We start from the raw sequence: 12229 nt of genomic DNA, 5'->3' as shown, positions 1-12229 counted from the left end.
CCAACCCCTCCAGCGCCGTGGAAGTGCGGAGGATTCTGCACCTTCCGGGCGGCCCGACACGGGAGTGGTTCATGCCACTTTTTGACGCCCGTATGGGCCGCCCCGCCGATTGCGTGAGAATCCCGGCCATTATTTTTCCAATTAAGGGGCAATTTAGTGTGGCCAATTCACCTATCCTGAACCTCTTTGTTTTGATCTGTGTTTCCCCGCTCCCCCCGCTAAATAAATAGGTGTTATAAATGATGATAATTGTCACAGGATGGTTTTCTATTTGTTTTTTCTAGGTTCAGGTATGTTAAGGTACTTTCCTCGGCAAGTTCCAACTTCCTATTGTCCTGCACATTTCTTCAGTAGCATTGATATCTAGGTTAGCTTTTCATAATATTCCCAGGATATCATACTGAAAAATCCTTCTGCCAATTGACTGCTAAAATGACCAGCCGCAAAAAAAAACACTCAACGTCATTTTAAATTTGGACAGTCACACAAAAATATATTTTAAAACCCCGTGGATCATCAATGCCAATGTTCGGAGTGTGTCAGAAGATCTACTGCTGTGTAACATTGGGACTATTATATTGTATAACTAAAGGTGCTTTGTAAGACAATAGAGCCTTCCTCAGAAGAGGACTACAGTGGAGCAGGGAATAGGGTGACAGAATGCAAAGGCAGGACAGGCCTAAAGAAACAGGTGGGAGTGGTCAAAATCCAGGAACTCTCTCCCTAAAGTATTGTGGATATACCTATACCACATGCACTGCAGTGGTTAGTAAGGTCACAGTCACTTTCTCAAGGGCAGTTGTGGATGGACAATAAATGGTGACCTTGCCAGTCATGCCCACTTTCAATGAACAAAGTTAAAAATCAGGAAAAGGATTGACTATGGTACGCAAATAAAACAGCTACAGAGGTCAAAGGAAATTTGGGCTGAAAAGGCATTAAGAGCCTGAGTAAATTCTAAGGTTAGAGTAATTTCTAAGGTTAGAATAAAAGTGAACTTTTATTTGATATTCATACTTACACAGGAAAATTTACAGCAATTTGATAAGCTGAAATAGAGATTGAGACTGAAGAGCTTCTGGACAGTCCAGCTGAGCAAAATGGAAGCCGCCCGATAATAGCACCTAGTGGCGGGAGGCCTGTCATTACACAGTGACAGGAAACTGGAGGCAAAGGAAACTGTCATTATGAATGTTTAGCAATGAGGGCAGCATGGTGGCACAGTGGTTAGCATTGCTGCCTCACAGCGCCAAAGTCCTAGGTTAGATCCCGGCTCTGGGTCACTGTCCGTGTGGAGTTTGCACATTCTCCCCATGTTTGCGTGGGTTTCGCCCCCACAACCCAAAGATGTGCAGGGTAGCTGGGTTGGCCATGCTAAATTGCCCCATAATTGGAAAAAATTAATTGAGTACTCTAAATTTATTTTTTAAAATGAATGTTTAACGTTGGGGCAGCACGGTGGTGCAGTGGTTAGCATTGCTGCCTCTCAGCGCTGAGGACCCAGGTTCTATCCCGGCCCCGGGTCACTGTCTGTGTGGAGTTTGCACATTGACTACATGGGTCTCACCTCCACAACCCAAAGATGTATATGGTAGGTGGATTGGCCACTCTAAATTGCCCCTTAATTGAAAAGAAAAAGAATGTTTAACGTTGTACATGCTGGCATCAATGATCATTGAGAAGCCTTGGTTAGAGAAAATAACGTTCTGGAACAGGAAGAACCCCCATAGTATTACATGTGGACAATAAGGACCAAGTGTAGTCTTCAGATGAAGTGGGGTTGCAGACCAGACTATAATAACACAAGGTGAACCAGATGTTGTTCAATCCTCATGCAACAAGAGTGTAATTACAGCATATTCTAAAACAGGCAGTTTAAAAAAGACTCCATCATGGGATGTGGGCGTCGCTGGCTATGCCAGCATTCATTGTCCATTCTTTTTTTTCTCTTTTTTTTCAAATTTTAGAGTACCCAATTCATTTTATTTTCCAATTAAGAGGCAATTTAGCATGGCCAATCCACCTACCCTGCACATCTTTTGGGTTGTGGGGGCGAAACCCACGCAAACACGGGAAGAATGTGCAAACTCCACACGGATAGTGACCCAGAGCCAGAATCGAACCTGGGACCTCGGCGCAGTGAGGCCGCAGTGCTAACCCACTACACCACCGTGCTGCCCTATCATTGTCCATTCTTAATTGCCCTTGAGAAGGTGGTGGTGAGTCACCTTAGAATCATAGAATCATTACAGTGCAGAAGGACGCCATTCGGCTCATCAAAGCTACACCGACCCTCCGAAAGAGCACCCTACCTAGGCCCGCGTCCTCACCTTATCCCGGTAACCCAGTCTGGTAAACCACTGTATTGTATTATACCTGCTGTATGTAACATGCCTGGGCTTGCCCCTGCTGGCTCCGCCTGTGGCTCCTCCCCTCGGGCTCAGGTATAAAGGTGGCCAACCTCCAGCCCTGCCTTCAGTCTGGGGCTGACTGCCAGCTGGTATCTTTAAGCTAATTAAAGCCACAGTTTCACTCTCAACTCATCTTCTGCCATTATTGATGGTACATCAATTTAATTAGCTTAAAGTTTTAAGATGGACCAATCACTGAAACCTGATCGCCCGGAGCTGGACCCCCAAGCAGCGGACGCCACCACCACGTTCGAACACTGGCTACGCTGCTTCAAATCCTACATCGAATCCTCCGCCATCGCCGTCGCCAACCCCCGGGTGAGCCCGCAAGTATACCTTATTATCAGGGACGTTGCCTCGTACGCGGATGCGATAAAGCTGTTGAAAGGACAGTATGTCAGGATAGTCAACGAGGTGTACGCTCGGCATCTCCTTGCCACGAGGCGACAGCACCCCGGAGAATCGCAAGCTGGATTTCTGCGCGCATTGCGGGTACTCGGCCGGAACTGCAATTGTAAGGCGGTATCGGTTGTCGAGCACACAGAGTTGTTGATCCGGGAAGCCTATGTCGCAGGCATAAAGTCAAAATACAGCCGCCAACGCCTACTAGAAAGGGGCACAGTCGACCTCCAAGAAACAGTACAGCTTTCGGACTCGTTAGAAGTGGCGACTCCTGCGGGAAGGGAGCACAGAGGCCAGTACTAGTCCCTGGAGAGCCCAAGTGGTGGTCATCAAGACTGGGGAGAAGCACCAGTTGGTCACTGACTACAGTCAGACTATCAACCGGTACACGGAGTTCGATGCGTACCCCCTCCCCCGCATATCTGACATGGTCAATCAGTTTGCGCAGTACCAAATCTTCTCCACCATTGATCTGAAGTCCGCGTACCACCAGCTCCCTATCCGCTCGGAGGACCGTCAATACACTGCCTTTGAGGCAGATGGCCGCCTATATCACTTCCTCAGGGTCCCCTTCGGCGTCACCAATGGGGTCTCGGTCTTCCAACGGGAGATGGACTGAATGGTTGACCAGTACGAGCTGCGGGCCACGTTCCTGTATCTGGATAATGTCACCATCTGCTCCCATGACCAGCAGGACCATGACGCTAACCTCCAAAAATTCCTCCACACCGCCAAGCTCCTTAACCTCACGTATAATAAGGAGAAATGCATTTTCCGCACAACCCACGTAGTCATCCTTGGCTACATTGTGGAAAATGGAGTCCTAAGGCCCGATCCCGACTGCATGCTGCCCCTTCTGGAACATCCCCTTCCCCATTGCCTCAAGGCCCTGAAGGGATGCCTGGGGTTCTTTACCTACAATGCCCAGTGGGTCTCCAATTATGTGGACAAGGCCCGCCCATTCATTAAATCTACCCTTTTTGCCCTGACGGCTGAGGCCCGCCTGGCCTTCAACCTCATCAAAGCAGATATTGCCAAGGCTGCAATGCACGCAGTAGATGAGTCCATCCCATTCCAGGTGGAGAGCGATGCGTCCGACTTTGCCCTGGCCGCTACCCTCAACCAGGCGGGTAGGCCTGTGGCTTTCTTCTCCCGTACCCTCCAGGGCTCCGAAATTCGATACCCCTCCGTCGAAAAGGAAGCCCAAGCCATTGTGGAAGCTGTGCGGCATTGGAGGCATTACCTGGCCAGCAGGTGATTCACTCTCCTCACTGACCAACGGTCGGTTGCCTTCATGTTCAATAACACGCAGCAGGGCAAGATCAAGAATGACAAGATCCTAAGGTGGAGGATCAAACTCTCCACCTATAATTATGTATCGACCTGGGAAGCTCAATGAGCCCCCAGATGCCCTATCCCGCAGTACATGTGCCAGCACACAGGTAGACCGACTTCGGGCCCTCCACAATGACCTCTGTCACCCGGGGGTCACCTGGTTTTTCCACTTTATCAAGGCCCGCAACCTGCCTTACTTCATCGAGGAGGTCAGGACCATGACCAGGGACTGCCAGGTCTGCGTGGAGTGCAAACCACACTTCTATCGGCCAGACAGAGCACACCTGGTAAAGGCCTCCCGCCCCTTTGAGCGCCTCAGCATCGATTTCAAAGGGCCCCTCCCCTCCACTGACCGTAACGTGTACTTCCTCAACATTATTGATGAGTACTCATGTTTCCCTTTCGCCATCCCATGCCCTGACATGACCTCTGCCACAGTCATCAAGGCCTTGCACGGCCTCTTCACCTTGTTCGGTTTCCCCAACTCCATCCATAGTGATCGGGGTTCCTCCTTCATGAGTGATGAGCTGCGTCAGTTCCTGCTTACCAAGGGCATCGCCTCAAGCAGGACTACCAGCTACAACTCCCGGGGGAACGGACAGGTGGAGAGGGAGAACGCAACGGTCTGGAAGGCCGTCCTTCTTGCTTTATGGTCTAGAAGTCTCCCTGTCTCCCGCTGGCAGGAGATCATTCCCGATGCGGTCCACTCCATCCGGTCGCTCCTGTGTACTGCCACCAATGTGACCCCTCATGAGAGAATGTTTGGCTTCCCCAGGAAGTCCACCTCAGGGGTCTCGCTCCCGTCCTGGCTGATGGTCCCAGGGCCCGTCCTCCTCCGGAAGCATGCGAGGAGCCATAAGTCGGATTCCCTGGTCGAAACGGTCCGTCTCCTCCATGCTAACCCCCAATATGCCTAAGTGGCACACCACGACGGGCGGGAGGACACAGTCTCCCTTCGGGATTTGGCACCCGCAGGTTCCCCAGCGACCATCACCACTACCCCCGACCATGCACCTTCTCCCTCCATTGCTACCCATGGTGCACCAGGGCCACGGCATACTCTGCTAGTCCCAGTGCATGGCACGCCAGAGTCTCAGGGTCAGTCGCCAGGCACTCATCTACTTGGTGACGCAGAAGACGGCACGCTCCTGGACACGCAGGCCTCAACACTTCATCCGACACCAGTATCCGCAACACAGCCGGGACTGCGGCGGTCACAGCGGAAAGTCAAAGCCCCCAACAGACTCGATATATAATTCAACCGTCCACTTCGTCCCCGCCGGACTCCTTTTTTTAAACAGGGGGTGAATGTAGTAAACCACTGTATTGTATTATACCTGCTGTATGTAACATGCCTGGGCTTGCCCCTGCTGGCTTCGCCTGTGGCTCCTCCCCTCAGGCTCGGGTATAAAGGTGGCCAACCTCCGGCCCTGCCTTCAGTCTGGGGCCAGCTGCCAGCAGGTATCTTTAAGCTAATTAAAGCCACAGTTACACTCTCAACTTATCTTCTGTCGTTATTGATGGTACATCACCCAGTAAACCCTGGCACTGTGAGGACTTCTTGAAGCACTGCAGTCCATGGAAGGGAGTTCCAGGATTTTGACCGTGTGACAGTGAAGGAATGGTGATATATTTCCAAGTCAGGATGGACAGTGGCTTGGAGGGGAACTTGCAGGTGGTTGTGTTCTCATGGGCGGCACGGTAGCACAGTGGTTAGCACTGTTGCTTCACAGCGCCAGGATCCCGGGTTCGATTCCCTCTTGGGTCACTGACTGTGTGGAGTCTGCACATTCTCCCTCTGTCTGCATGAGTTTCCTCCCACACGTCCCAAAAGACGTGCTTGTTAGGTGAATTGGACAATCTGAATTCTGGATTGGATTGGATTTGTTTATTGTCACATGTATCGAGGTCACAGTGAAACGTATTTTTCTGCGTGCAGCTCAAACAGATCATTTAGTACATGAAAAGAAAATACGTAATAGGACAACGCAAGGTACACAATGTAAATACATAGACACCAGCATCGGGTGAAGCATACAGGAGTGTAGTATCAATCAGATCAGTCCCTAAGAGGGTCCTTTAGGAGTCTGGTAACAGCAGGGAAGAAGCTGTTTTTGAATCTGTTTGTGCGTGCTGAGGGATTGTCACTGTAATTCATCCGTGTTAATGTGACAATAATAAAGATTATTATTATTATGCATCTTCTGCCCTTATCACTGGGGAAATGGAAAGTACACACAAATGTGAGATTTATTTTATATATTATAAATTTACAAATGAATAAATAATACCAAATGTCCTTACATACAGTATAAATGATATTGTTTAATTTGATATCAAATTACTATTATTTTGAATTAATATTTTATATACATAATGATTCCTTCCTTTTATCTCTTATCACTGGGTTGGAGCAAAACTGATCTGTCTTGATTCTTTATGGTTCCAAGTTTATATTCACTCTAATTTGAGTGATGTAATTTAATTAGTTAAGACTTCCTGAATTTAAATAACTGACAATGCGATTCGAAACAGAGCTGTTAATCATCCAATAATGATCAATCACTCAAAATTGTTTATGTTTGACTGACTTGCATTCTGTCACAAATCTGGGATCTTGGAGATCAAACCTTGTTTCCAAGAGTTTCGGCTGAGGATAGGAACTGTAACTGCAACTGGCTTTTGAATTCTTTATGTGTTGTGACTGAATACGTCTGACCCTTTGTGGATCTTAAAGTAATACATTTTATTGAAAGCTATTTTTGAATTGAAGACTGTTCTCTCAGAGAAACTAGGCCTTTTTTCATTGTAAATGACTTCTGATTGTCACTTTATATTTGGCAACTTGAACCCTGCTCACTGATTCCATGAATATTGTGAGAGATATGAGATGCCTCAGGCACATAGTGATGGCGATGTGGAGAAAATAACTGACCATGCTTCAAGCGACCATGGCCTGGTTAGTGCCAAGTGAGGAGAAGTGTCTTTGATATTTTGACGAGAAAAGTAAAGCTTTTTGGTGATTGTCCCTGTATGGGCAACACAGCAGAGTAAGGGTCATCTGGCCTGGGTGGCCAATTGGGACTCAGCATGGGGAATCACCCTCAGGAGGAGGGGTTCTCCTAGGCAGAGGTAATTTAGAGCTAGTTGCAAACATGCTGCTGCTCTTGAAGGTCACTGTAAAGAAATCCTATTTTGTTCACTAATGGAGTCTCTGAAAGCACATCCTTACAGCTCATCACTGTACAGTCTATACGAGACTTGTACCTGTTTAATAGTTGACTAATTTGTCCAGCTGTTAATCATCTGAGTCACCATCTATTGCAGTGCATATTTTTCTTTTCCAAATTCTAGGAGAACATGTTGTGACCAGTTGCAGTGATCCAGAGAACAGTAATAAAGGTTCCCTGTGTGACCCTTGCACTCTCACTAGATGTTGAACAGAAAATGTTTACTCCGGTTCATACTCGATGTAAGATCTTCTTCTGGGAATGATCAGTCACATCGAACCCAATACTTCAGCACAAAACTCAATCTATCAGCCTCTCCTTCATGTGCAAGCTCGCAGTAATTTCCAATCTTATGTAACCAGTTGAAATTTGTTTCAACTCAAGCAACTGTGAAATAAAAACAGAAAACGGCGGATGCTAGAAATATGAACAGGAAAGGCTGGGGAAAGAAAACCCAGCAGGCCCGGCAGCATTTGTGGGGAGAAAAACATAGCCGACTCTTAAGAAGAGTGAAATGGTCTTGAAATGTTAACTTTGCTGCCCTCACTACGAGATGCTGCCAGGCCTTTTTAAAAAATTAATTTCAAGTACCCAATTCATTTTTTTTCCAATTAAGGGGCAATTTAGCCTGGCCAATCCACCTAACCTGCACATCTTTGCGTTATGGGTGTGAGACCCGCGCAGACACGGGGAGAATTTGCAAACTCCACACGGACAGTCACCCAGGGCCGGGATCGAACCCAGGTCCTCGGCACCGTGAGGCAGCAGTGCTAACCACTGCGCCACCACGCTGCCTGATGCTGCCAGACCTGCTGAGTTTTCCCAGCATTTCATGTTTTTATTTAAAAACAAATATGAACAATGATTTTTTTTAAATCATTTATGGTGGCAATAGACAGCAGCAGTAGATTATTGCACTTTAAAAAAAAAAAAAAATTTAGAGTACCCAATTCATTTTTTCCAATTAAGGGGCAATTTAGCGTGGCCAATCCACCTACACTGCACATCTTTGGGTTGTGGGGGCGAAACCCACGCACACACGGGGAGAATGTGCAAACTTCACACGGACAGTGACCCAGAGCCGGGATTGAACCTGGGACCTCGGCGCCATGAGGCAGTAATGCTAACGACTGCGCCACCGTGCTGCCCGATTATTGCACGTCTAATGTGTTTTGTGTAAATACCTCCAGGTAGGGGGCAGCACGGTGGCGCAGTGGTAGCACTGCAGTCTCACGGCGCCGAGGTCCCAGGTTCGATCCCGACTCTGGGTCACTGTCCGTGTGGAGTTTGCACATTCTACCCGTGTTTGCGTGGGTTTCGCCCCCACAAACCAAAGATATGCAAGGTACGTGGATTGAACATGCTAAATTGCCCCTTAATTGGATAAAACTGAATGGGGTACTCTAAATTATTATTTTTTTAAAATACCTCCAGGTAGGTTGGTTGCACCAATGAATGCTGAGACATTCTGTATGACCCAACTCCTTTTTCAGTCAACTTACAGATGACATGGTCATACTCTGTCATCCATTTATTGACTTTGATAGCTAGGAAATGCAGGAATTGAGTTTGATGTTTGCTTTTCTTGTGTGATGGAGACTCAAATGCAAGAATAAACAAATGAAATCATATGCGTTACTTACCTTATCTCATTGCTGTTTGCAGGCATGTGCTGATTAATATCGCAGTCGTCCATGGCACAACACTCTTCGCTTATTTTGATGCATTTTATGAAATTCCAGAGACCAACCCAGAAGTAAAATATTGGCCCATAGACTCGCAATACTTGGGGCTACCATACGTTGCAATACAAACTGAGGATAATCTCCGAAAGTCCTGCTGATGGGGTTATCAATTGTTGAATGATACCAAACACTTTATTAATCAGTGCCTACATATAATATATTTAAGGTGCTACTGCAGGGTTTTAATAATGGTGGATGGAAAGATCAAATTCTGAAACGATACTTGTTTTTTTATTTACACAGTTCACAGTATTGTTGGCCATGCATTGTTAATTTGATGGAAGATTTGGGTCAAAGTTTAAAACTTGGAGCACTTATTTCTATATTAATTATTTCCAATTTATTTATGTTTCTGTGAATTCAGGTGAAGGCTAAAGAATACATTTTAAAAACCTTTTCATGCCTAATGTCAGTATAATGCACTCTTCTGCAACATACAGCATGGGTTATCAGCAGGTAAAAGCTCCTTCTGAAAGAATGTGATATTCCAGAGTCTTCTGGACTCTGAAAAACAAATGGTAGATTAACGTGAGTTTTCGGTAAATTGTACTTTGATCTCCTGTTCCTGGAGAATTCAGGGGACAAAACCTTCTTTCCCCCAATTTGGGGAAAATATCTAAATTATTGTTGGATATCTGCTAATAAAATTGCAGGAATCTTTTGCAATGTGTCCTTTTTACAAAACAGGTTTTGTTGGTATGATCATATATCACCTACTTGCAATGTGGGATTAATGAGCTACAAGTATGAATGTTGAACGGTTCTTTTTCCATTCAACAATGGAGTGCGCAATTGTACTTTGAAATTAAAATAGTGCAGAAGGAGGCCTGTCGAGTCTGCACCGACCCTCTAAAAGAGCACCCTGCCTAGGCCCACTCCCCGCCATATCCCCATAACCCCACCTGACCTACACATCCCAGGAAACTAAGGGGCAATTTAGCCTGGCCAATCCACCTAACCTGCACTTTTTTGGACTGTGGGAGAAAGTGCAAACTCCACACACAGTCATCCGAGGTCCCTGGCGCTGTGAGGCAGCAGTGCTAACCACTGTGCCACCATGCCATTCATAGAATCTTAGAACATACAACACTAGAGAATACCGCCCCCCCCCCAACTAGGCTGGTCACCTGGAATGTCCGGGGGCTAAATGGGCCAGTAAAGAGGGCACATGTGTTTGCGCATCTGAGGGGACTGAAAGCGGACGTAGTAATGCTGCAGGAGACACACCTTAAAGTAGTGGACAGGTCAGGTTGAGGAAAGGCTGGATTAGTCAGGTTTTCCACTCGGGGCTGGATACAAAGACTAGAGGGGTTGCGATTCTGATTAACAAGCAGGTGTCATTTGAGGTGGGGAGAATAGTCTCGGATGTGGGAGGTCGATGTATCATGGTTAGTGGTAAGCTGCAGGGGATGAAGGTAGTGCTGGTCAAAGAATATGTGCCAAATTGGGATGATGGGGATTTTATAAAGAGGGTGCGAGGGAAGATTCCGGACCTGGATTCGCACAGGCTGATCATGGGAGGGGATTTTAATACGGTTATTGATCCAGACCTGGACCGGTCATGTTCGAGAACGGGCAAGGTGCCAGCAACGGCAAAGGAGCTGAAAGGGTTCATGGAGCAGATGTGGGGTGGATCCATGGAGATTTAGGCAGCCGAGGGCCAAGGAATTTTCTTTTTACTCCCACGTACACAAGGTGTATTCCCGGATAGATTTCTTTGTCGTGGGTAGGGCCCTATTGGCGGGGGTGGTGGACACGGGGTATTCGGCGGTTACGATCTCGGACCATGCTCCGCAGGTTAGTATGGATAGCAAGCAGCGCCCGCAATAGAGGTTGGATGTAGGGCTATTGGCGGACGAAGCGGTGAGCGAGAGGCTGAGGAAGTGCATGCTGAACTACCTGCAGGTAAACGATACGGGGGAGGTCTCAGCACCGGTGGTCTGGGAAGCGCTGAAGGCAGTTGTGAGAGGAGAGCTGATCTCGATCTGGGCTCACAGGGACAGGACGGATAGGGCAGAAACGGACCGACTGGTAAAAGAGATTCTACAAGCGGATAGGGGTTATGCGGAGGCCCCAGAGGCAGGGCTTTTAAGGGAACGCTGGAGGCTACAGGCGGAATTTGGTTTGTTAACCACCAGGAGGGCAGTGGAACAGCTCAGAAAGGTGAAGGGGACGATTTACGAGCACGGGGAGAAGGCCAGCAGGATGCTTGCACAGCAGCTCCGAAAGAGGGAGGCAGCTAAACAAATAGGGAAAGTTATTGATGGGGATGGGAACTTAATTGGGGACTCGCCGGGGGTGAGCAAGACCTTTCGGGACTTTTATAGCAGGTTGTACAGGTCGGAACCCCCTGCGGGGCCGGAGGGCATGAGGCACTTTTTGGACGGGCTGACTTTCCCGATGGTGGATGGGGAGCTGGTAGTCGGGCTGGGGGCCCCGATCGGGCTGGAGGAGATAGTGGAGGGTCTGAAGGCCATGCAGTCGGGCAATGCCCCGGGACCAGACGGGTTCCCAGCCGAGTTCTATAACAAGTTCTCTGGAATATTGGGGCCGGTGCTGATGAAGGTCTTTAACGAGGCTATGGAAAGAGGGGCTCTGCCCCAGACGATGTCACAGACCATGATCGCACTCATTCTGAAAAGGTACAAGGACCCGGAGCTATGCGGGTCTTATAGGCCGATTTCCTTGCTGAACGTAGATGCCAAACGTCTGGCCAAAATTTTGTCCTCCAGGATTGAGGACTGTGTACCGGACGTTATAGTGGAGGATCAGACTGGGTTCATCAAGGGCAGGCCGCTGGTGGCCAATGTAAGAAGGCTGCTATGATCATTGTCATAATGATCATACATGATCATTGTCATAATATGCACTCATGTTCATAATGAGATACAGACAGGCACCAATCACCACACAGAATACAGAACAACCAATCACCAGGCAGGACACTACAGGGTACATTACCAGTATAAAACACACAAGGCAGGAAGGCCTTGGCCTCTTCGTACTGGTGATAGCTGTATCACCAGCAGTCAGGGTGCAATGTACAGTCAGCACCTACTACACATGGCATAGAGCAAGTCTGGGCAAGCCAGACCAAGGTTAGCAA

The 12229-nt window shown here is 47.8% G+C and overlaps 1 protein-coding gene and 1 long non-coding RNA gene across 3 annotated transcripts in view; one reads left to right on the top strand and one right to left on the bottom strand.

The window, feature by feature from the left end:
• Positions 1–9784, top strand: part of acer1 (alkaline ceramidase 1) — a 42708-nt gene extending 32924 nt beyond the window's left edge. For both annotated transcript variants that reach the window (XM_072482581.1, XM_072482580.1), the window contains one exon: positions 9044–9784. In XM_072482581.1, coding sequence (XP_072338682.1) covers positions 9044–9221 — 178 coding nt within the window. In that variant the 3' untranslated portion in view covers positions 9222–9784. The remainder of the gene's footprint in view (positions 1–9043) is intronic.
• Positions 1–12229, bottom strand: part of LOC140395125 (uncharacterized) — a 57188-nt gene that overhangs the window by 5816 nt on the left and 39143 nt on the right. The gene's annotated exons all lie outside the window — the stretch shown is intronic.

This window comes from Scyliorhinus torazame, chromosome 18 (genome assembly GCF_047496885.1).
Source record: "Scyliorhinus torazame isolate Kashiwa2021f chromosome 18, sScyTor2.1, whole genome shotgun sequence".
Classification (NCBI taxonomy): Eukaryota; Metazoa; Chordata; class Chondrichthyes; order Carcharhiniformes; family Scyliorhinidae; genus Scyliorhinus; species Scyliorhinus torazame.
This window is presented reverse-complemented; position numbering and strand designations above follow the sequence as displayed.